At 38.7% G+C, this 21,735-nt stretch overlaps 2 protein-coding genes across 3 annotated transcripts; both read left to right on the top strand.

Moving 5' to 3' along the window:
* Positions 1 to 5,643: 5,643 nt before the first annotated feature.
* Positions 5,644 to 12,590, top strand: LOC105050790 (protein TPX2). Its single transcript, XM_010930947.4, has 23 exons — positions 5,644 to 5,962; positions 6,291 to 6,373; positions 6,461 to 6,528; positions 6,678 to 6,762; positions 6,842 to 6,894; positions 6,989 to 7,107; positions 7,221 to 7,473; positions 7,557 to 7,659; positions 7,752 to 7,868; positions 7,971 to 8,066; positions 9,161 to 9,337; positions 9,423 to 9,485; positions 9,568 to 9,651; positions 9,733 to 9,809; positions 9,928 to 10,006; positions 10,093 to 10,224; positions 10,315 to 10,401; positions 10,494 to 10,613; positions 10,707 to 10,873; positions 10,973 to 11,081; positions 11,318 to 11,377; positions 11,474 to 11,568; positions 11,664 to 12,590. Exons 1-23 carry the CDS (start codon positions 5,791 to 5,793, stop codon positions 11,749 to 11,751), a joined length of 2,487 nt encoding a protein of 828 aa, XP_010929249.1. The 5' UTR covers positions 5,644 to 5,790; the 3' UTR covers positions 11,752 to 12,590.
* Positions 12,591 to 13,267: 677 nt separating this feature from the next.
* Positions 13,268 to 20,801, top strand: LOC105050776 (probable protein phosphatase 2C 62). 2 transcript variants are annotated; one of them, XM_010930936.4, is made up of 5 exons: positions 13,268 to 13,520; positions 15,685 to 15,831; positions 16,107 to 16,383; positions 20,021 to 20,175; positions 20,410 to 20,801. In XM_010930936.4, exons 1-5 carry the CDS (start codon positions 13,488 to 13,490, stop codon positions 20,545 to 20,547), a joined length of 750 nt encoding a protein of 249 aa, XP_010929238.1. In that variant the 5' UTR covers positions 13,268 to 13,487; the 3' UTR covers positions 20,548 to 20,801. The 2 variants fall into 2 exon arrangements, with proteins under 2 accessions (XP_010929238.1, XP_010929230.1); XM_010930928.4 differs by having other exon boundaries at positions 15,685 to 15,936.
* The last annotated feature ends 934 nt before the right edge of the window (positions 20,802 to 21,735 follow it).

Genomic DNA, 21,735 nt, shown 5'->3' with positions numbered 1-21,735 from the left:
CGACTGAAAGCCGGGAGTGCCCGACTAACGGACGCTACCGACGGCTTTTCAATGGCCCATCGCCGACTGGAGGTATGTCGGGCGTATCCATCCCGACCGACCAAACCCAGAGGACGACTCACATGAAACTCGCCGACTGACGGAGGAACCCGACGCCACTCTGCTGGCCGCCGACCAAGGGTCGGCCGTCTCCTCCCATCGCCGTACAGCCGCCAGACCTTGTCAGCTCTGACACGGACATGCGGCACAGTTACCCAGGGGCATTGTCCCGCCGAGAGCCGGGTCAACCCTGGTGATTAGACGGCTACACGGCGACATGACATTTTCACGGCGGCTCTGACAGTCTACAGTGAGTTGACAGTTCCTCACTCGTCCGCGCCATTAATGACGGCGCCATACCTAGCTCCACTATATATACCGGGGAAGGCAACAGTGGAAAGGGGATCCGCCCGTCTCTCCCACATACGCAGGCCCGCTCCTCTCTCTCTCTCCCTCTCTCTTCCTCAGAGCTCTCTGTCTGCATTTCACTGTTGCCCAGTCACCTCTCTGACTTGACCGTCGGAGGGTCCCCGCCGGAGCCGCCTCCGGTCAGTGCGGACTTCCTTTTTCAGGTGCACGCTTCCCGGCGATCGGGCGACGAGGCGATTGGCCGCAACAATAAGGAATAGGATATTGTAAGGAGTGACAAATTCTCCAACCTCCAGGGACTCTGTTGGAAGAGGTCAGCTGAAAATATCTTCTGTTCTAATCTTTAATCTTAAAAAAATCTGAAACTAATGTATTTTGATGCCAGCGAACTTAGTTTTAATATCACTGCTGCAATTGCAATAATATTGTGGGTAATATTTCTTGAAGTTCTATTCTTTTCACTCACTGTCACCCAAACTCACATAATCGGTTCTTGTTCTTCTTCACCTATTACCCTTGTTTGCATAGGAACAGTATTTGTATTCTTTTCTTTAAAAACATTGGTAGTGTGAACTATATTTATATCTGGAAGCACCATTTTTTCTTTCTTACGCCTGAATCTTTTTATCTTATCTCTGTGAAATTGAGGAGAATTTGCTATGTTGGACATTTTTTCCCCAGGTTTCTTTTATATCGATCTTGAGTTTTTATTTATTTTCCTTCGCTTCTTAGGAAGAAAATTTCATTTTGCTAATAATCTCTGTTAGTTTAATTTTGACCATTTTTAATTTCTTGAAGTTCTTTCCTTAAACACTCACTACAGAAGTCATATGTTAGATTGTTACTTTCTTTATTTCACTATTCTTCTGCATAATTATCTTTTTAAAACTATTATTTGTCACATAGTTTGCTATGCGAAAATGCTTCTTAGCTGTTGAAACCATAGTTACTATATGGATGCATTGTGTAGTTTTCTTCGGTATTTATGCCATTTTTGTTATTCTATTTTTTTAATTCTGAGTTTCTATTTTGTTATTCTAATGTTTTATTGGACATCCTACTGGAATGAGGTAGAAATTGTGCTTGATTTCTACCCCTGCTCTGTTCCATATTGGCTTGGAGGCAGAGTCTTGTTAAGTTTTCAACTGGTTAGTATTTAGACAGGAATTGCTGTCCTGAAACCCATAAGACTTTGAAAGCTCACTGAAAGAAGAGGTGGTGTCTAATTATATCCTATCATTGTTTGCACTTAATGTATCCACAGCCTGCTCAAGCAAGTGCTTCATGAACAGAACAGTAGCATTTACAGGTAATATAAGTTTCCCTCTCTTTAGAGAACTTCTACTTTATTAATAGTGATAGGATGAGCATTCGAGTTCAATATCATGTTAATTGTTCTTGGTACATGTTGCCTATTTTGATTGGGTTTTTGTGGTTTTCTTGTGTACTCCATGTGCATCTTACATTTGATTATCTGACAACTGTAGTAATTTTAGAAGTGATATTTTTGTCTAATACTAATGGCTTGATACTTTCCTGCATATATTATATACTATCATATGTTTTTTAAGGCTGTTGAAGAGTTTTCAGATGCTAGATGTGGTTTTTGTTATCACCATTATCTTTTAAATCCTTATATTTTATCTTAAATTTTCTACAGTGGTGATCCACAGAATCAATGTCTTTGATTGAATGGAAATTTTGAAAAATGAATTCAATGCAAGGAGGAACCATGTTGGTGCATTGGTCTTAATAAGTTTAAACAGGAAGTGACTTGCTCTTCATCCCTTTTTTTTTGTTTAATTTTAACTCTTTTGAAGCCCTTAAAAGTGTGTTTATAGAGAGTTGAGCCTCTTCTGTAATTTTATTTGTGATTATTATTAGTCATAATTGTGTCTAATTTGTGTGCACTGCTACAAACTTTCAGGCCAAGAATGTCAGTATGGGGTTCTTTGGAGTGAAGCAGCATCCATATGAAGTGCAGAATTTTCAAGGTAAGAGCACAAGACTGTGCTTGTCACTACCACCAAAAGAGAATTTCCTGCCACCATCATTCTCATGATCCTGGTACTTTCAATAAATATTGGCATTGCAAATTATCATTGTGCTGCAGTGTGCTATCTGTGATTGAAATATATACTAGCATCCCCATAATGCACTAATGAGTTTCAGTTTACAATGCACTCTTTCTATCATATATCTTTTATGTGATTTAGGGCAGGGCATCAGTGATCTAGTCATCTAGCTCATATGATGCAAGAACATGCTTTGTTAACAGAACACTAGCATTTACAGTTAATGTAAGTTCCCCTCTCTTTAAAGAACTTCTGCTTTATTAATAGTGATAGCATGAGCATTCGAGTTCAATATCATGTCGATTGTTCTTGGAACATGTTGCCTATTTTGATCGCCTTTTGGTGGTTTTCTTGTGTACTCTATGTGCATCTTACATTTGATTTTCTGATAAATGTAGTAATTTTAGAAGTGATATTTTTTGTCTAATACTGATGTCTTGACACTTTCCTGCATTTATTATATACTATCATATGTTTTTTAAGGCTGTTGAAGAGTTTTTAGATGCTAAATGTGGCTTACGTTATCGCAATTTTCTTTTAAATCCTTATATTTTATCTTAAATTTTGTAAGGTGTTGATACACAAAATCAATGTCTTTGATTAAATTGAAATTTTGAAAGGTGAATTCAGTGCAAGGAGGAACCATGTTGGTGCATTGGTCTTAATAAGTTTAAACAGGAAGTGACCGTCCTTCATCCTTTTTTTTTTGGTTTAATTTTAACTCTTTTGGAGTGCTTAAAAGTGTGTTTATAGAGAGTTGAGCCTCTTCTGCTTGCATTGCCTTTTCTTTTCTACTAGCACTTGGTTATCTGAGAATGTTATTTTATTTATGATTATTATTAATCATGATTAATCTTTGGCCTAATTTGTGTGCACTGCTACAGACTTTCAGGCCAAGAATGACAGATAGGGATCTGGAGTGAAGGAGCATCCATGATGAAGTGCAGAATTTTCAAGGTAGAGCACAAGACTCTGCTTGTCACTACCATCGAAAGAGAAATTTCCTGCCACTGTTACTCTCATGATCCTGGTACTTCAAATAAATATTGTCATTTTAAACTATCATTGTGCTGCAGCTTGCTGTCTGTGATTTAAATATATACCAGCATCCCCATAATGCACTAATGAATTTCAGTTTACAATGCACTCTTTCTGTCATATATCTTTTATGTGATTTAGAGCAGGGCATCAGTGATCTTGCTCATATGATGCAAGAGTGGATAGCAGATCTACCCGAGGGTGCCCTCCTGTCAATGTATCTTGGTCATATCCTTAAATTGATGTCTGTAAAAAGGGAAGTGCATGCAATTTGTTGTGACAAATATGGTGAACAGATATGCGGGGTAGTTTGGTTGTCGAGAAGGGCCTAATGAGGGTTTAATGAAGAAAGCATGGGAAAGAGTCCTGGAGATTACAGGTCAATTATTCTAGATTCTTTGTTTTTTTTTTCCTTTGTTTTAAAGGTAAAAACATCTATTTCTCCTTTGTCTTGGAAAAGCATTAATTTTCTCGGTGACGTAGTTTAGGTTGTGATTAAATATCTGGTTCATGTTACACGTGGTGTTGATCATGGTGGCATCTACCTCATTGTACAGCAGCATATGAATGTACTCTACATTTGCTGCTTCTGCCCCTGCCCTAGCATGTATTTATGTTATTTAAATTTTTTGTTGTACGTTTTGAATATGCTATGCATTTGTTGCTTCTCTCCCTACTCCAGTAGATCTTCCCATTTTTTTGGTTGGAGGAAATTGGGCTATGGAATGGGAATAAGAATGACTTCCATTCCAGCTGTTAGATTGTAAGAGGGAAGTCTCAATCTATCAAAATTCAATTCGGCCTCTCTCCTAATATTCAAATTTCATTTCAATTTGATTTCAGTCATGAATCAAATACATCCTAAGAAATTTTTGGTCCTGAACTCACTCAGCATCAAGGACCCTGCAACTCAAATCTTCTTTTAAAAACATCCTCCTGCCTTACAGTGTAAAATATACAAAAACTGGCTGACTAAAGAGCTTCTTAGCCAACATGATTAACCCACACTGGCAAGACTTATTTGGTTGGTGATGGACTTTATTTGGATGGTCGCTCTACCGTCGAATCTTATATACTTTCCTCAGCACGGGACATCGTGGTCATTCTTGAGCAAGAAGGCTTTGGCAAGTAGGCCTCCCAACAGAAGTTCTTCTCTTTGCTTGGCTCTGTGTCCTTTTGTAACAGTGAAAAAGAGAATCATGATCTCCTCTTCCTGAAATGCCATTTCACTGGGGAACAAGCTGCATCTTCTGCGCGAAAGGAGGTGAAACCTTCCTTGGTACCAATCCACCATTGGATCACCCACTGCGCAGATCTCATTGTTCATTCACCTGCATGGATGTGAAAGCGTGAAGGAAGGCGAATCCTTCTTTGGTGCAAAAGATACAATCCGAGTTCATTTAACTAAACAAGCCTGGGTTGCAAGTAATCATAAAATCAGCATCTTTTACACTTCCTCCTCTATTGACCCTCTGCTTCCCTCAATGGTGCAACTCTGAAGATCGCGGGCGAGGGTGGATCACCTTGGTATTGACTACTTCTTGGGTGTAATGGAATGAATGGAACAACTGAATATTTAATAGCAATCCCAAGGAATGAAATCCATAATTTCTACAACACTTGCAATCTTTGAGGTGGAGTCTTCAACGCATTGCTATAGTACAAATACTCCTCCCATGGTTTTGTTATGTTTGTAGCTGAAGTACTTTTACCTTCGTATACTAACCTCAATTTTATAATCCTAATAATATCAGCGGATGGGCTTTACCCTCCCCTTTCTCAGAAGAAAAAAAATAAAAATTCTTCATGCATGCTTATATTTCAGACCAAGAAGAAAAAGTGGACTCCAAAGTGGGCGTCGTGATATTGGCTCTGATTCCTCAGGCTCGTGCTTGATCCCAACGGGGGTCGGAGCCTGGAGGCTGGTGGCACGTGCGAGAGTCATCGGAAATGGCCCCACACGAATATAGCCGTTAAACCCGTCCATCCCCACGGCAACCCAATTTAAGGCCTCGTCCGCCTTTTCAAATTTTCCGACCGTTGGAATTATAACGTTCACCCTTGCCGATCCTCCTCCCAAATATAGGCCCCCAGGAAAAAAAAACCGAGAAAGCGCGTCACTCCTCTCTCTCCGTCTCCCTGTTCCCCGATCGTCCCCACTACTTCTTGCCACTCTTTCCTTCTCTCTTCGCCAAAACCCCACGTCTCCGCGCGTTAATCCTAAACTTCTGGTTCCACCGAGATTTAGGAGGAAGAAGGAAGGATCCCCATGGCGAGCGATCCGAACGGAGGAGCGGGGGGCGGCGTGGATGTCCTTCAGATAGACGAGGCCTATGAGTTCTGTGCGCCCCGGTTCTTTGATTTCATGAACGAGGAGACCGAGGAGGACATCGGAAGGGCCGAGTGCTGGTTCGAGACCTCCCTCAGCTACGCTCCCTCTCGTACGTTTCTTGCTGATTTCTTCCCTTCTTTTCTTTGATTTGTATCTCTAATGCTGAGAAAAAGAGAATCTTCATTCACCGTAACTCCCCAAGCCCTTTTGGAAGAATCCGTAATTATTGATCGGGGTCATGGCGGTCCCGGGTTTTGTGGTTTTGATCAATGGGGAAGGTGTCTTTGTTATTGTAAGAGATCTAGGGCATCAAGATTTTTGTTTTGTTTAATAGGTTCGCTTTGGGAGGCCGTTCTTCAGATTCCGGTCTTCTTATTGCTGGTTTCTGCTTCGAATTGGTATTTAGGGCTTAATTGTGTTTCTTTGTATTGGCTTAGCTTTCATGCCGAAAATCAAAGAAGGCAGATCCATTAAAATTGAGACTCTCTGCGACTTTGGGAATGTAGATCAAGTGCAGAAGGTGATTCATTTTCCCTCTTTTTGATTAACTGTATTAAGTCAGACGTCTCAAATCATGTTTCTCTATCCTTATTTAACTGAATGCTAGGATCCAGCGCCAGCAGAAGTTGGTAATCAAAGAGACAATCCAATGATATTGGCAGACAACACTATCAGGTAGGCTAGTTTACCTTTATTCTTTAAGGTATCATTATTTGATGTTAATAGACAAGCTCTCTCTCTCTCTCTCTGTCCTCCTCTCTATCTTTGTTACTCTTGATCTATTCTTTCTTAATCCACAATTGCTCTTCTTTTAATCTGTCCAGACACGAGCAGGAGCTAGATGTCACCACAGGAGTTAAAGCAAGCCAACAGCAAGAAATAAAGGACGGAAAGAATTCCTTGGAGCTTGTAAGTTGGAAGTTTGCTTTTAAAGAGGTTAAACGTTACATTCTTATTTCAAATTCTAAATGACTACTATGGCTTTCAGAATTCTGAGGTTAAGCCTACTGAAAATGGCGGTCTTCCTCAACAAGAGAATAGGTTCTTATTTCTAAGCCTTCTGCAATGTATTACTTCTCGCAACTCAAAATTCCAAACCAGTCTATAATTTTACTATTGTATTTACTGGTTACAGTTTGCCCATTGGTGATGACGGCTCTGCCTCCTCTGCTCCTGCAGCAAATTTGAACAAGGAAGAAAACTCTTCTTTTGAGTTCCCTCTTCCTCCTTCGTCAAATCAGGAAAGAGTCGGAGGTAGAAATAACTATAGCTATTAGATAGTCTTCAGTTTTCACATCTTTCTCCACAACTACTTGTGATATTTCTATACTAATTTAAGTTTTCAATTTTGCTTATCGCTATTGAAGCTTCCACGCCAAAAGCACAGAAGGTTCCCACAAAAAGAATAGCACTGGCCAGTGTAAAGAATCAAGTTACTGTCGAAGCTTGCACTCCAAAAGTACAGATGGTTTCTGTAAAGGGATCAGCACCCACCAGTACAAAGAATTTGACGGCCAAAAAAATAGCAAGTTTGATCAAACAGCCATCTGCTGCAAAGCCGAAAACCAAGTCACCTTCTGTCCCATCTTCAAAATGCACCAAACCAAAAAGTGTAATTAAGTGAGTGTTCAGTATGCATATATATCATGTTTAAAAGATTTTTGTTTGGGAGGTTCTATAGTTTGGCCTTTTCTATTAAGTAGGTGTCCTGGTGGTGTTGCCATGAAGAATGCTATGGCTACTGATATTGCTCAAGAAAATCAAGCCATAAAGAGGCAAAAGTTGGATGATGGAAGATCCAGACAGGTAGTTAGGCTACCTTTCCTATTCAACTTTGAAACTTGATGTTTTTTACTTTGTTGTTGATGAAAACTTTGTTTTAATGCTGTGATTATCAGATACTCAATGTCAAAACCAGAGTGTTGCCCCACAAGTCAAGACCAGGTTTAACTAGTGGCACTGACATATTTTCATATGGTTCTAAAGTGTGTCATGAAGACTCATCACTACGGAAGGTATGCTGATGTAACCATGTAGCACATCAATCAGTAAGCACGGTCTGATGATGCAGTACTAGTTTGAACTTTAAACTCACAGACATTTATTTTTTGAAACAGGAAGTAACGCCATTCATGTCTACAGCAGAGTTGGTTAAAAAGTTCCAGTCAAGGACTAGAGACTTAGATCTCTCTCAGAATAGATCACTTTCACATGTCAGTTACAGACTTTGCATCATCTTTTTTTATTAATTTGTTTTACGTATAATGAGTTTGTAGGGCTACTTCATTTCAAGTAACCTAACTTGCTTAATTTACCCCCTCCTTGCAATCTGTCTCCGTCAGCATAATCTGATTGCATATTGGTAAGTGCATACTTTATTTGTTTTGGCATTTCAAACTTTGCTGATCTCAGTTGATTTTTTTTCTTTTCTCCTTTTTTTGGGTCATGTTTTCTAGCATTTTGTTTTTGTCATTTGAGATTAATACAATCTGCGTACAAGAGATAACTTCATACTTCATCTCTTTTCTTCATTTAATAACTAGTTCTACCTCATTGTTTTTCTGCATTGTTGGTTGAAAAATGACAAACTTATTCTAGCATTCCATCTTGCTGTTTCATATCTTCAAAATATGTTAGATATAATTTGCAAGTAGTCACAATTGAAAATGTTATATCAAGTTAGGTTTATTGCTATCACTTAGGCATTGCTCTAGTTGCAATTGGCTGAAACATTTGACAGGCCCGTAAATTGTGGACCTCACTGAAAGGTTCACCAACTCCATCTCTTATGAATTTTGGAAATTTCCTCGATTAACTGACAGTTTTGTATGGATTGTTGGGCAGTAATTATGGGTGAAACCAAATTGTTTTTCTACTATTGCCATTTGCATATAGTAGTTACTGCCGACAAATGAAGGTCCCTCTGGCTGATGATGGACCTTAGGAAATCTTGCACGGGTCATCCCTTGGTGTTTTATTTATTTTTTGTCCTTAAGAACTATTACCGAGTGAAAATGTACACAAACTTCCAGGGCCCATTTTTATCCTTTATTTGTGTGTGTGTGTTGGGGGGGGGGTGTGGGGTGTGGGGTTGGGGGGGTGGGCGGTTCAATTTTAATTATATTCCATGGTTGCTATTGTGCGAACCTATCTGAGTCTTTTGGCATTGGAATTAACATATCTTTGATGCTTTAAATTCCATCTATAATATGAAATTAACTGCTATTTGAGACGGTCCTGATGATTACATGGTTCAGTTGCTAATATTTCATTGGAAGCTTAATAATTGATATGCTTGAGTGTTCAGGGTGATACAGCTTCAATGATACAAAGGAGGACTAAACTTACCTTGACAAGGCCAAAGGAGCCAGCATTTGAGACAGCACACCGAGTTCGTGCAGTAAGGGTGAAGAGCTCTGCAGAACTAGAGGAAGAGATGTTGGCAAAGATTCCTAAGTTCAAAGCTCGGCCTGTAAACAAGAAGGTCAGCTTTTTCATTATTTCTATTCATTCGTTTGCTATTAGAGCTTCTGAAGATTATTCTTACATTTTTCTTATTCACTTGACAGATTCTAGAAGCCCCTTCACTCCCTGCATTGCCCAGAACTGTTCCACAACCACCCGAGTTTCAGGTGACTATTTTGCTTATGGTCCATTGGCTGCTAAAAACCAGTTGTCTTAGCACGCTAATACTTTCTCTTTTGTTTTGCACAGGAATTCCATTTGAAGACAATGGAGAGGGCGAATCAACATGCTGAAACATCATCAACAGTCTCCTCAATAAATGCTTCCACCGAGGTGGGAACTATTGCTTTCAGTCATGATTGTGTAGCCGTTAGGTTTTCCTACTTACAGAAAAATAACGTTTTTATGTGACAGAATCGGAGCATACAATTGAAACTTGCTGAACCAAGGCCACCCCTTCTTGAAACGTCACTACGAGCGCGACCTCCAAAGTATGCATTATTTTCCTTTTGACACTTTGTATATTATTTAATTTTGATTTTCTGTTACTTGGAAACTTCAGTCATGTAACATCTCATGCATATTCTTGAAACTTTACCTTTGTTACAGAGTCAAAAGTTCAGAGGAATTAGAGCTGGAGGAACTTGAAAAGATTCCAAAGTTCAAGGCCCGGCCACTTAATAAAAAGGTCTTTATAATTGCTGTTCTATATTCATTCGTATTTATCAATAAGTTGTTCATTGACTAGTATCTGAAAAAAAAAAAATCATGCAGATACTTGAGAGCAGAGGAGATATTGGCTTGTTTTCCCATGCAAAGCACCAAATAACAACTCCTCAAGAATTCCATTTTGCAACAAATGATAGGTTTGGTCATTCAGCAACTATGGCGGAGCTCTTTGACAAGGTAGGACATCATTTTTCTCTAGTTACAATTGCTATATGTAGAAGAATTTTTGTTTTCTTTTTTCTAATTGACTACAACTCTTTCTTTCAGCTCTCACTGCACTCCGAATCTTCTCACCCTGACAGAAAAGAAGCTCCTACAATCACAAAACCAAATCCTTTTCATCTTAAAACAGAGGTGCAGTGGATCGTGCATTATTTTTAGTCTTTGTATATTCATTTTAAATTCATATAATGGCTGATCCTGCTGTTGTTTTGCAATTCTTTTAGGAGCGAGGATTTGAAAAAGAGAGGCAGTTTGCCACACAGATTTTTCATAAACAGTTGGAAGAGGAGAGGGCTAGGATTCCCAAGGCTAACCCATATCCGTACACTACAGATTATCCAGTGGTAGAGAACATTCTGTCTGATGAATTGCAACAAGTTGTTTACAGTATCTTATTCTTTTTTTCATTTATTTATTTTTCTTTCTTGTACGTTTAGATACCTTCGAAACCAGAGCCTAAGCAGTGTACAAAGCCTGAGGCTTTTCAATTGGAGAGCTTAGTTAGGCATGAAGAGGAGATGCAGAGGAAGCTGGCAGAGAAGGAACAGATGCAAAAGGAAGAGGCACAAAGGAGAATATTTAAAGCACAACGGATCATGAGAGAGTAAGTATCCATATTTTTTTTGTATAAATATTAATATTTCCATCTTCAGTTTTCATATGGAAAGAAATACTGAAGTCTTGTTTGTAACGTTGGTGACAGTGATCCTGTTCCACTACCAGAAAGAGAGAGGAAGCCTCTTACTGAAGTCCAGGAGTTTGTATTCCATTCAGATCATAGGTCTGTGCAGAGATCAGAGTTTGATAAAAAGGTATGCAAGATTTATGGAACGGTTTTATATAACTTGTTAGTTCTGGATTCTCTCTCTCTCTCTCTCTCTCTCTCTCTATATATATATATATATTAATGTATCCCTTTCATCCATTTCCGTTTATTTTCTAGGTATTGCCTAGCACATTAATGATGCTCAAGGGCTTTACAACATCGTTCAATCATCACGTACCATGCTTATCTTAATCTCAATATTTTATCTTACTCTTGATACAGATAAAGGAGAAAGAAATGATGTATAAGAGAATGAGAGAGGAGTCTGAAACTACGAAAATGGTAAGATTTTTGAAATTATCAATGTTGATGTTTTTGGTTGGTGCTAGGTTTATGATGTTGATGTTTCTTATCAAAAAATGGTCACAACCTTCATAGATTGAAGAAGAGAAGGCAGTGAAACAGTTGAGGAGGACAATGGTGCCCCATGCAAGGCCACTTCCAAAGTTTGACAACCCATTCCTTCCACAAAAGTGAGCAGTCTTGTTTACGTGAAATTTACTCTCTTTTTACTGTTTATAATGATCACATAATGGTTCAACACTGTAATGTTTTTCCTTTTTGGCAGGTCAACAAAGGAAACAACAAAGCCAAAGTCACCAGAGCTGCGTGTGAATCAGAGAGGGGAAAGATCATATGCCTCTCATATGAGATGATTGCTTGTAACATTTGTTCAAGATTGCTTGAACCAGTCTAATTTGTTGCACACACCGCGTACCTAGAATCTTTTCTTTGTAAAAGAGGAAGAAAGTCAAATTCGGCACGATACTCGTTTTCTTTCTTTGATTTTGTAACAGCAGAAAAACAGGAAAACGGTAGAAGGAAAATGCTGGATAGAAGTAGTTTGTTAAGTTAAAAATAAAAGTTAAGCACAACTAATGATTGTTGTTAATGTTGCGGAAAAATGAGATAATCTGACGGGGCAGTAACCATGTGAACTGGAGCCCAAATTTTGCAGCAGTTGCTTCGTCTTAGAATTTATGGAAGAACGTGGATTATAAATATGAATTATTTTGATTTTCAAAGATGTGGGGGATAGGCATTTATGGATTTATTATTTATATATTTATTCAACATTTTGAAAGATCCAAGTTGCTGAATCTATAGAAGCGCAAAAAGTATGGAGGATAACAGGGCTAAAACTGCGGTTACAAAAGAGGATCGTTAAAAAAGTTCTCAATAGCACATCATAACAAGTAATCTCTAAGTATGAGTTGATGTGCAGGTTTTTGACCTATATGCTTATTTTACAGATGGGTGCCGCATGCAAGAGCATGCTACTATGATCACCAAAGCTAATCTACCCAGCTGCCGCCATGCTGTTTTCATGGTTATGTTCTGTTCAGAAATCTTCTTGTTGTTTCTTACTGTTTGGGGTATTAATTTAATGGGGTTTGTAAATTAGGTTCAATAATATGTTTTTTTGGGTAAAAAAGGTTCAATAATGTTCTAACAGTACTTCTGTTCTCTCTTCTGCTTTTGCCCGACAATGTACCCAAAAAAAAAAAAAAAAAAATCACCAACCTCATCGCGGCCATCCATCGGGGACGATGCATTCCAAGTTAACGTAGATGGATGCCTGGACCTGGAAGTGTATTGGATTAAGATCTTGGAAGACCGGAGTGAACTGACCTTGTCCTATTAGTGGGATTTATTCGTAGCCCGCTGCGGCCATGCTGTTTTCATGGTCATGTTCCGTTCAGATATCCTGTTGTTGTTTCTTACCGTTTGGGTTATTAAGTATATACTCATATGGGGTTTGTAAATTAGGTTCAATAATATCTTTTTTTTTTGGTAAAAAAAGTTTAATAATAATATTCTAACAGAACTCTTGCTCTCTCTTCCGCTTTTGCCCGACAATAAACCAAAAAAGAAATCACCAAACTCATCGGGGACGATGCATTCGAAGTTGATGTAGATGGACACCTGGTCCTGGATGAGTATTGGCTTAAGATCTTGGTAGACTGGAGTCAACTGACCCTGTCCTATTACTTGGATTAATTTCTGGCCATGACTTTAACGATGCCGTGCCGTCAGCCCGCCGAGTCGGTGACGTGGACAGGTCCTCGGCACACCGTAGACCCGATCAAACATTCAAAACGCACCAATAATAATAACTACCAATAATAATAAATATAATAACGATAAAGATAAAAATAAAATGTCAAAGCAAGCAAGGTGTCTGTATCACAAAAAGCGGTCACCGAGCCCTCAGAATACCACAGCCGGATCTCCTTCAATCATCCACACGGAGCCCTTCTTCTTCAGCAATACAAGACTTCTCTTCTTGCCTGCCTCCTTTGGGTATAATTTGTGCGAGCAAAATTCTCAGCGTTTGATTGATTCTTTACCTTGAATAGCAGTAGCAGCGGGAGGAATCACACAAATTATAATGACGGGAAGAGAGATCTTGCACAAGATGAAGGTACGATGATAAATCATCATTACCCCTTCATTCGTACTTCTACTGACACTTTTAACGACAATGATTAAAGTGCTTATTTGCTCATCCAGATTTATATATCTTTTAGCATCCATTTTTCTCGTATCGGAATGATTTGGAGAAATTTTTTGACTTTTTTGATATAAAAATGGGGCTATCTTTCTTTTGATAGATTTTAAATAGGTTAAGGTTTTGGGGTTGTTGCCTTTCTTAGATTATGAGAAGCATGTCGGACATTGAACAGCGTTCAGGAAAAGGTCTTCCATTAAAGATGTCCTTTCCAGACCCGTTCGCACCTTCAAACTTTGGGGCCATGTATGCTCAACTAAAGATCTGGAAAGCCACAAACATATCCTGACATATTTTAGGTCCTCTTCTCTAATTCCATGATCTCCATTGTACTTTCCTAGTAACCACTCCCCTCTTCTTCTATTTCTTTTCGCTGTAATCATTCTTTGTTTTACCTAATAGATTGGGGGAAGGGGAAGCGATTGGCTTCCTTCCTTATCCCTAAAAAAAAAAGGTTGCCAGGGGAACTCATCCGTTGACGATGGGGAAACAAAGGCATATTGCATCCATGCTTTTTCTGCGACCATGGTATGCTTGCTGTCATGAGAACATACCTAGCATATATGAATCGCCGAAGCCATAAAAGTTATAGATTGCCTACTACGAGCCAGAAGGATTATGGCGCTTAAGATCCTATAAATTTAAACATTTTCCATAAAAGGGAAGAGGGAACCTCACCAACTTCATTGAGATAATGAAGAGAATAACCAACTTACAGCATGATCGAGAGAGAGAGAGAGGGGTGTTGAAAGAGGAAGGGAGGGAAGGAGAGGGAGAGCGAGGTGGGGAGAGAGAGAGGTGGCTCGGATCCCGCAAGAGAGAGACAGAGGGGAGAGAGTGACATACATGGGTCGTACGGCCGCAGCATCGAACCGGCCAGGAACGGAGGGCCTTTGTTTAGGATTTTGACATGGCGAAGGGAGCGAACAAAGCGAAGAAGGGGTGATTGGGCCATTTATATTCCAAATTGAAGGGGGGTTTGAACCATGCCAGTAACCAACCGATTCAGTTTGGCTAACCATGCTGGAAATTGTACAAGGAAAATGCAGTTCCTTATTCTCATATGTTGTGCATCTTCTGTGGTACCATGTTTCCTAAGTTCTAAAGAGGTGGACCTATCGTAGCCTATCGAACTATTGTTATATCTTGACTTACCAAACCCTACATACCTTATGTGTCTTGGAAAAGAATGAAAGTGAAACACATTTCATGTATGATTGTGTAGAGGAGCTGATGTTTGTAGGTGAAAGTGGCAAAATTGTTGTGGAAGGATAAATAGTTGCACTTCGACTATTCCTACTTAAAGCAAATAGTTTAGGTGGGTTTGGACCTGTTCTCATTAAATAATAAAGAATGGTGTCATAAGTTATACTTACAACACAACATTCTTGTCCAGCATGCCTTGACGCAAGCTGATATGGGACAGTCTTGAACTGAATCTCCAGACAATTTATTGGTTGTCTTGCGAAATTTAGGTGTCATCCAGAAGATTCAGTTATAGCATCAGCATAACCATTGGTGGTTGGTAGATAACACATCAGGGTGTTGTAATTCCCAAATGCTGTACTCGTGACCTCAGTGCCATAAGTATATTGCTTCGGATGGTTCTACAAGGTCCTTGGGATGGGCTTTCTCCTTGAGATCTGTTTGTGTATAACTGAAAATTGTAACTACTTTGCTTCATACTCCAAAACAAGAAAAGTCCATTTACGAGTTTGCAGGTTGCAACATCATGCTCTTTTTCAGCAATTCTCGTACATTACTATATTTCTTTACTTGTACCTATATATTTTCCTATTTTCTGTTGTTGTGGTCTTGACTAACTGTTCCCTGTTCTGTTCCATGCTAATTATTGCTTACAAGTGTCATTCATGCTGAAATTCCACATTTATTGCAAGTTTACAGCTTGTTTAATCAAATTACAGTAATGTGTAAAATCTTACTTGGAGCAGTTATATTTCTCTGCTATTGTAGCTATGCTCATATGTTATTTTCTAATATGTTAGGAGTTTTGATCCTTAAATTCTCTTAAGGATGAAAAATATGATTTTCTTAGAGTTTTACATTATTCTTTCAGGTTAAGGCTGGGTTTGGTTCATCAACATCAGAAACCGGAAAAGGCAAGAGCAAGATATCAGGCAAGGATATCAGACATGGATATCACTTGGTGAAGGGGAAATCAAGTCATCCAATGGAGGACTATCTAGTGGCAGAATTCAAAAAAGTGGGTGATCATGAGTTGGGTCTGTTTGCTATTTTTGATGGTCACTTGGGCCATGATGTTCCAAATTACCTGCGCTCTCATCTATTTGAAAACATCTTGAGAGAGGTGGAGTGCACTGACTGTAGTTCTCTGTTCTTTCCATCAAACCATGCACATTATATGTTGAACTAGAATTATTTTCTTAATGTATCTTGATCATCCTCTTGGCAATTTTTCACAGCTCCAACACGAAATTGTAGGTTGTTTAATGTTTCAAATGTTTCGTGTTGCTGCAGCCTGAATTTTGGAGTGACACAGAAGGTGCCATTAGGAAAGCATATAAAATAACTGACAGTAAAATATTGGAGAAAGCAGTTGAGCTGGGAAGAGGGGGTTCTACTGCAGTTACGGCTATATTGATAGATGGTGTGAAGCTTGTGGTAGCCAATGTTGGAGATTCACGAGCAGTGATTTGCAAGAATGCTGTTGCTAAACAACTTTCCATTGATCATGAACCAAACAGGGAGCGTCAAGATATCGAGGGCAAGGGTGGTTTTGTGTCAAATATTCCTGGTAACTAACTGCCTTTAATCTTTTTTATATATAATTGCTGATACACATTGAGATATCACATAATATATGAAATTTTTACTACAGTGTTAAGTTAACATTGTAGCAGTAGTGAGCAATCATGTTATCTGAGTATCAATCTCATGTTGTATCCTATTAGTCTGCCCAGCCATGGAAGTACCTGTGTTATTAAACAAACTTAGATATGCCATTTCACAATTCAGCCCAAACCATTTTGCACATATCCATATATAATGTTGTTAAAATGAGCTGCAATTTGCCCTAGTAATACCCATCTGGTTAGGAACCAGGGGTTCTTGATTCGAATCTTGGATGATGCATCCCCAAGTTTTGGGACCTAAAAAATTATAGTGCAGGTGGTCATGCGCTGTCATGGTGTAGATGATTACCATGTCAATTTAACACACTAACTGAAGATCTCCAATTCAAGTTGCGACGATGGCAGGTCTTTTTGCTCAAAATTATTGTACAGTTGGGTCTGCCTTTCGTTTCTCTCAGAAAACTTGGTGACTGTTAAATAGCTAAACACAACTAACCTTCTCCAGGGATCTGACACGAAAATAAAAGAAGGTAAGTGCTCCTTACTGGTCATTGGCATTATCAAGAATTTGACATCAAGCTATGGAGGATGGATGTCCGGTTGACAGATATTTAAAAACAAAAAATGGACCGAGAGCCTCTAATTAAGAAAAGATAAGGGATCATTGGAACAGAGCTAGTGGATGATGGAATCAGAGAAACATATTCGTACAGTTGAGAAGGATGAAAGGAAGATTAAACAAGAATCCCTCTCACACAGACTGCCTAATGTTTCAGTTTCCTCCCATCTCAAGGACATTTTATTGAAAGCAATCTTAGTTCAATCACAATTAGATTATATATTATTTTACTTTGCTTGATACAACCGATTGAAAAAGTTATACAGGAAATGATATTATTTATGCAGATGCTTCCTATTACATCTTTGACGTCTCAGCTACCTCGATCATCTTCATTCCATATCCGGAAATAAAGGTGGATGTGCTGTGAAGGGATTTATAATGCTTTCAATTTTGAAACACCTAGTCTGGTTAGGAACCTAGATGAAATGGGATGCATAAAGCCAACCCTAGATTAATGGGACAAGGCTTGTTGTATTAGTCAGAATTAAAAAAGAAACATTACCCAATGGTACCTTCCATGAAAAAAATCCAGCTTCTGTTTTCCAAATTTTATATTCTCACTTCCCATCTGTGACTTACATCCTCTGCTATTTCACCTATCTGAATTATTAGAGCATGCTTGCTTAAGCAGCTTGAAAGGAATGAACACAGAAATGGGATTGCAATCTAAATCTCGTCCAAAATTTTTTGTATGTACTAGATAGTTATGTATATTAAATTATTAATAGTTCTCTATCACAGACAATAATAAGCAGCTTGAGTACATTGCTTAATAATTCTCTATCATCATTCTTGGATTGTTGATTTTGTGTCCTACCAATTTCTTTGTGAGTAAGAAAATATTGGCCTTTTATCTAATAACATCTGCAACATGCAAGGACTTGCATGCATCTTTTTGAACTTCTTGCAGCTTCAAAGTAGTCAGTTGATTTGTGCAGCAGTTTAATTAATGGACACCAATTAATGATGGATACACTGTAACATGTTAGATTTTGGTACTTGCATAATAAACAGATGCACACAGTCATATTTATTTTTCGATATGTACTAAAAGTGTTCCATCGTTAAGTTGTTCAATTTTATTAGTTTAATTATGGACCAAGTGTTGAATCATCTATGTCAGGGAAATGGACTGTATTGTAGAGAGCTCAAGGTAAATTGCACCCTGAAGCATTTGTGAATCTGTGGCTTATTATGAGGATGTATATTTGGACTATTCCTCGATAAGTTTGATTTTAGTACATTATAATTCTAGGAATTAGTATTGGCACATTATATGATTACAATAATTTGTAACTGCTGGGTACAAGATTGGCTTACCATCATACTTTCCACCATGGTTTGTTGAATTCTGCCAAATCATCCAGTTCGTGGCATACCGAACTGGACCGGTTGGTTACTGGCATGGTTCGGCACATCAATACAAAACAGAGGGAGAAGGAGAGAGCAGAAAAGAGGAAGGGAGGGAGGAGGGAGGAAGGGGGTGGGGGAGAGGGAGGACTCAGAAGCCCTCTCAGCTCGTTAGCAGGGTTCCTTTGTTTCATTTCGAAACAGAGAATGCCCTGTATTTTCTTTTTTTTTGGCCAATTTGGAACTGAAGTCTTCACCACTTGCCGACTTCATGTAAAGTTGGAAAACCATTTGCCAACTCTAGCTCTAAGTTAGCAAAAGAAGTCGGCAAATGGCTTGCCGATTGAAATCAGCTAAAAAAAAAAAAGGTTCATCCTGAAATGGCATGGTACGAGCTTGTATTGTATTGTGCTAGTTGTTGGCTGGTGCGGGCCTGGATACCAGTTCGGCAAACCATGCTCTCTACCTTTGGATGACTCTTATTGGCCCTTATGAAATGGTACCCTGTTGTCAAACTTCATTCTAAACCAATAAAGCCTTCAAAGCTGCTTTGAGTAGACAATTTTGAGACAACATTCATTGCTTCCAACAGACCCATAATCTGGTAAATTTGTCACATGTAGCAAGTAGTGGACAGATTGCTATGTCATGTTCCTCTTTTTCCTTCCCATTGTTGCACAGTTATTAAAATGACTATTCGATCAAGGCAAAAAAAAGCCAATTTGCCTTTTTTTTTTCCTAAAAAGAAGTATAAATGCTTGATCATAGATACCTTTCAGTATCTTGTATCTACATAAACCCTTAAGCAACACCTCAAGTTACTTTTTTGAGCAATCTAAATCTGATATGGATTTTCTGATAGGACTTTGTCTCATTGGCATGTCAGGATGTCATTTTTGCTCTTTTGTGCCTCTTTTTTTTCTTTTTTCTTTTGTGTTCATCTCCCTATGGCAATCTTATTATTGCTTCCAAAAATCTTTGTGCATCTGTCTCTGTCAACTCACACATCTCTTTGTTCTATGGTATTTTGGGTTTTGGGCAGAGCATCGATGACAAAAGAAAGTATCATTCAGTCCTTCACATGTGCTTCTGGTCCCTGATTGATCCATTTGATGCTCAGCTTGATGATTTTAATTTACTATGAATCTGTAGTCTTGTTATACATGGAACCCTTGAAACACACAATATGCACAGTGCACTTGGTGCAGATAGAGACAAGGCCTCTTTATATGGTCGACCTGTCCATTCACTTAAAATCTATGATATCACTTTCGTATTTGGTGGATTATGGCCTGGTGTGGATATATATGAGAGAATTGGACTTTATATATGGCCGTGTGCTGGTATACCTGGTTTACAGATTTTGTGATTCATATATCAAGGATTATGGCCTGCTATAGGTATGTATTTATGTTCTTGTCCCAGTGATGGGTCTTATTGTGTTATCACAACCTCCCAGCAGTAGCTCATATGATATCCTGGATCAACAGATGCGATCATTCACGGCCTAAAATAAGAAAATTCAAATACTTGATTATAAAGTTGTACCAATTGAATATTGTTTAGGTGCAAATGATAGTTTAAATTGCATTATCTGGTTGATTCAGGAGATGTACCACGTGTGGATGGGCAGCTGGCCGTGGCCAGAGCCTTTGGAGACCGCAGCTTGAAAGTACATCTCAGTTCCGAGCCAGATGTGGGGGAAGAGATGATAGATGATGGCACAGAGATGCTAATCCTTGCAAGCGATGGTTTATGGAAGGTAAACTCAATTCTGCTGATCTAAGAAAGATTCTTGCGTCACTAGACTTAGCATTCTACCATTAGACTTGAACTCCCATATTTCAATGGTGAGCCTCCAACCGAGGTATGGTCTGTCCTGTCCCCATACGACAGGCATCACCTGTCGTTAAAATAATGGAGTCCGATTTAAAAAACTTACCGAAGTTCAAGTGATAACAATGAGGTTAGCTTCATGAAGCTTATTTTGGTCCAGGTGATGTCCAACCAGGAGGCAGTGGATGCGATCAAAGATATAAAGGATGCTCAGGCGGCAGCCAAACATCTGACAGAGGCAGCTGTTGCCCGGAAGAGCTCAGATGACATCTCTTGTATAGTTGTAAGGTTCAATTAAACTCATCTGGAGTTGAATTTCTTGTTGACATATATTTTATATGTGGGCTACCAGATAAGGTTGTAACCTGATTGCTTGAGAATATTCACGTTGATATCGATCATGTTTGCAGAATACAAGACATAAATTGTAAAAATAAACTATCTATTAGGATTATGCTATGATCTAATGGCCATAGCATACAATAAACTGCAAAAGTAAACAATCTGCTAGTATTGCAGAATATAATGCTAAAGTGTGTTTTTTCTGATTTCTGTTTGATGTTTAAGTAGAAGATGCTTGCTGATTTCATTAGGAGGCCTAAGCAATTAATGTCCTCTAAAAAGCATTAGATGACCAGTAAAGACCATTATGCACTCCATGATTAATCATTGAGCTTTCGTCACCTAAGGTGGTGTGGCAGTATGTGGTAGGTCCCTGGTAGGGATCATGGAATGCCTGCACTGATTCAGATATTCCAAAAATGAGTGGTTCATTATTTGAAAACTAGGTAAGCTCTCCGAGTAGACTTGGGTTGGTGTATGCTGATGTGTCCAGGGCTTCCAAAAGGAATGTGCAGTAGCAACCATTAGAGCATAGTGAGAGCTAGTGTGTGTGACACATAACATTCATGTGTAAATTTGTTCCTGAGCGTGAAGCTCGGTAATACACTCTCGTCTGCTTGAGCAACAACTCGGGATTCGATTCTAAGAGGTCTGATCCCTCAAATCTCTTGCGCACAATAAGAGTTATGGTTCTGCAAATGTATGCTTGATCTGACAGAGAGCCTAGTTCAGGCCTTGGCTCTGGTCTCTCCTATTTCCAACAACGAAAACAAAAAAAAAAAGCGTGTGAGACTTTAAGGAGTTAATCTCATTAACTGCTGATCTCATCAATTATTAAAATGTTTGAAATCAAAATTTCTTTTTTATAGTTCTTCAAATTTTACTTCCGCTGCTATCCATTCACTTCTTGTGCAGGAGAAATAGAGACTTTCTTCTAGAATGAAGAGAATAAGATGCCTTTTTGGAGAAACGAATTATAAAGAGGGTTTTATATAATAAAGTTAACTTAACCTGATGTACGTTCCAAATTTTTGTGATCATTGCAGTCTCATGTTTCTCTTTTTAAAGTATAATGAATTTGATTATATTTTTTAGTTAATGCAAGGCTGAACATTTATTCTATATATATATATATATATATATA

The sequence above is a fragment of the Elaeis guineensis genome, chromosome 2 (genome assembly GCF_000442705.2).
Source record: "Elaeis guineensis isolate ETL-2024a chromosome 2, EG11, whole genome shotgun sequence".
NCBI classification, from domain to species: Eukaryota; Viridiplantae; Streptophyta; class Magnoliopsida; order Arecales; family Arecaceae; genus Elaeis; species Elaeis guineensis.
The sequence above is the reverse complement of the archived record's forward strand: the minus strand, read 5'-3'. Positions and strand labels throughout refer to the sequence as shown.

Bases quoted from the DNA above. Each gene is read 5' to 3' on its own strand.
- LOC105050790 (XM_010930947.4), top strand. From the start codon at position 5,791: ATGGCGAGCGATCCGAACGGAGGAGCGGGGGGCGGCGTGGATGTCCTT. The intron at 6,895-6,988 runs GTTCTTATTTCT...TACTGGTTACAG, and splicing joins CTTCCTCAACAAGAGAATAG to TTTGCCCATTGGTGATGACG. The intron at 11,378-11,473 runs GTAAGATTTTTG...CAACCTTCATAG, and splicing joins AGTCTGAAACTACGAAAATG to ATTGAAGAAGAGAAGGCAGT.
- LOC105050776 (XM_010930928.4), top strand. From the start codon at position 13,488: ATGACGGGAAGAGAGATCTTGCACAAGATGAAG. The intron at 15,937-16,106 runs GTGGAGTGCACT...GTGTTGCTGCAG, and splicing joins TTGAAAACATCTTGAGAGAG to CCTGAATTTTGGAGTGACAC. The intron at 20,176-20,409 runs GTAAACTCAATT...ATTTTGGTCCAG, and splicing joins CAAGCGATGGTTTATGGAAG to GTGATGTCCAACCAGGAGGC.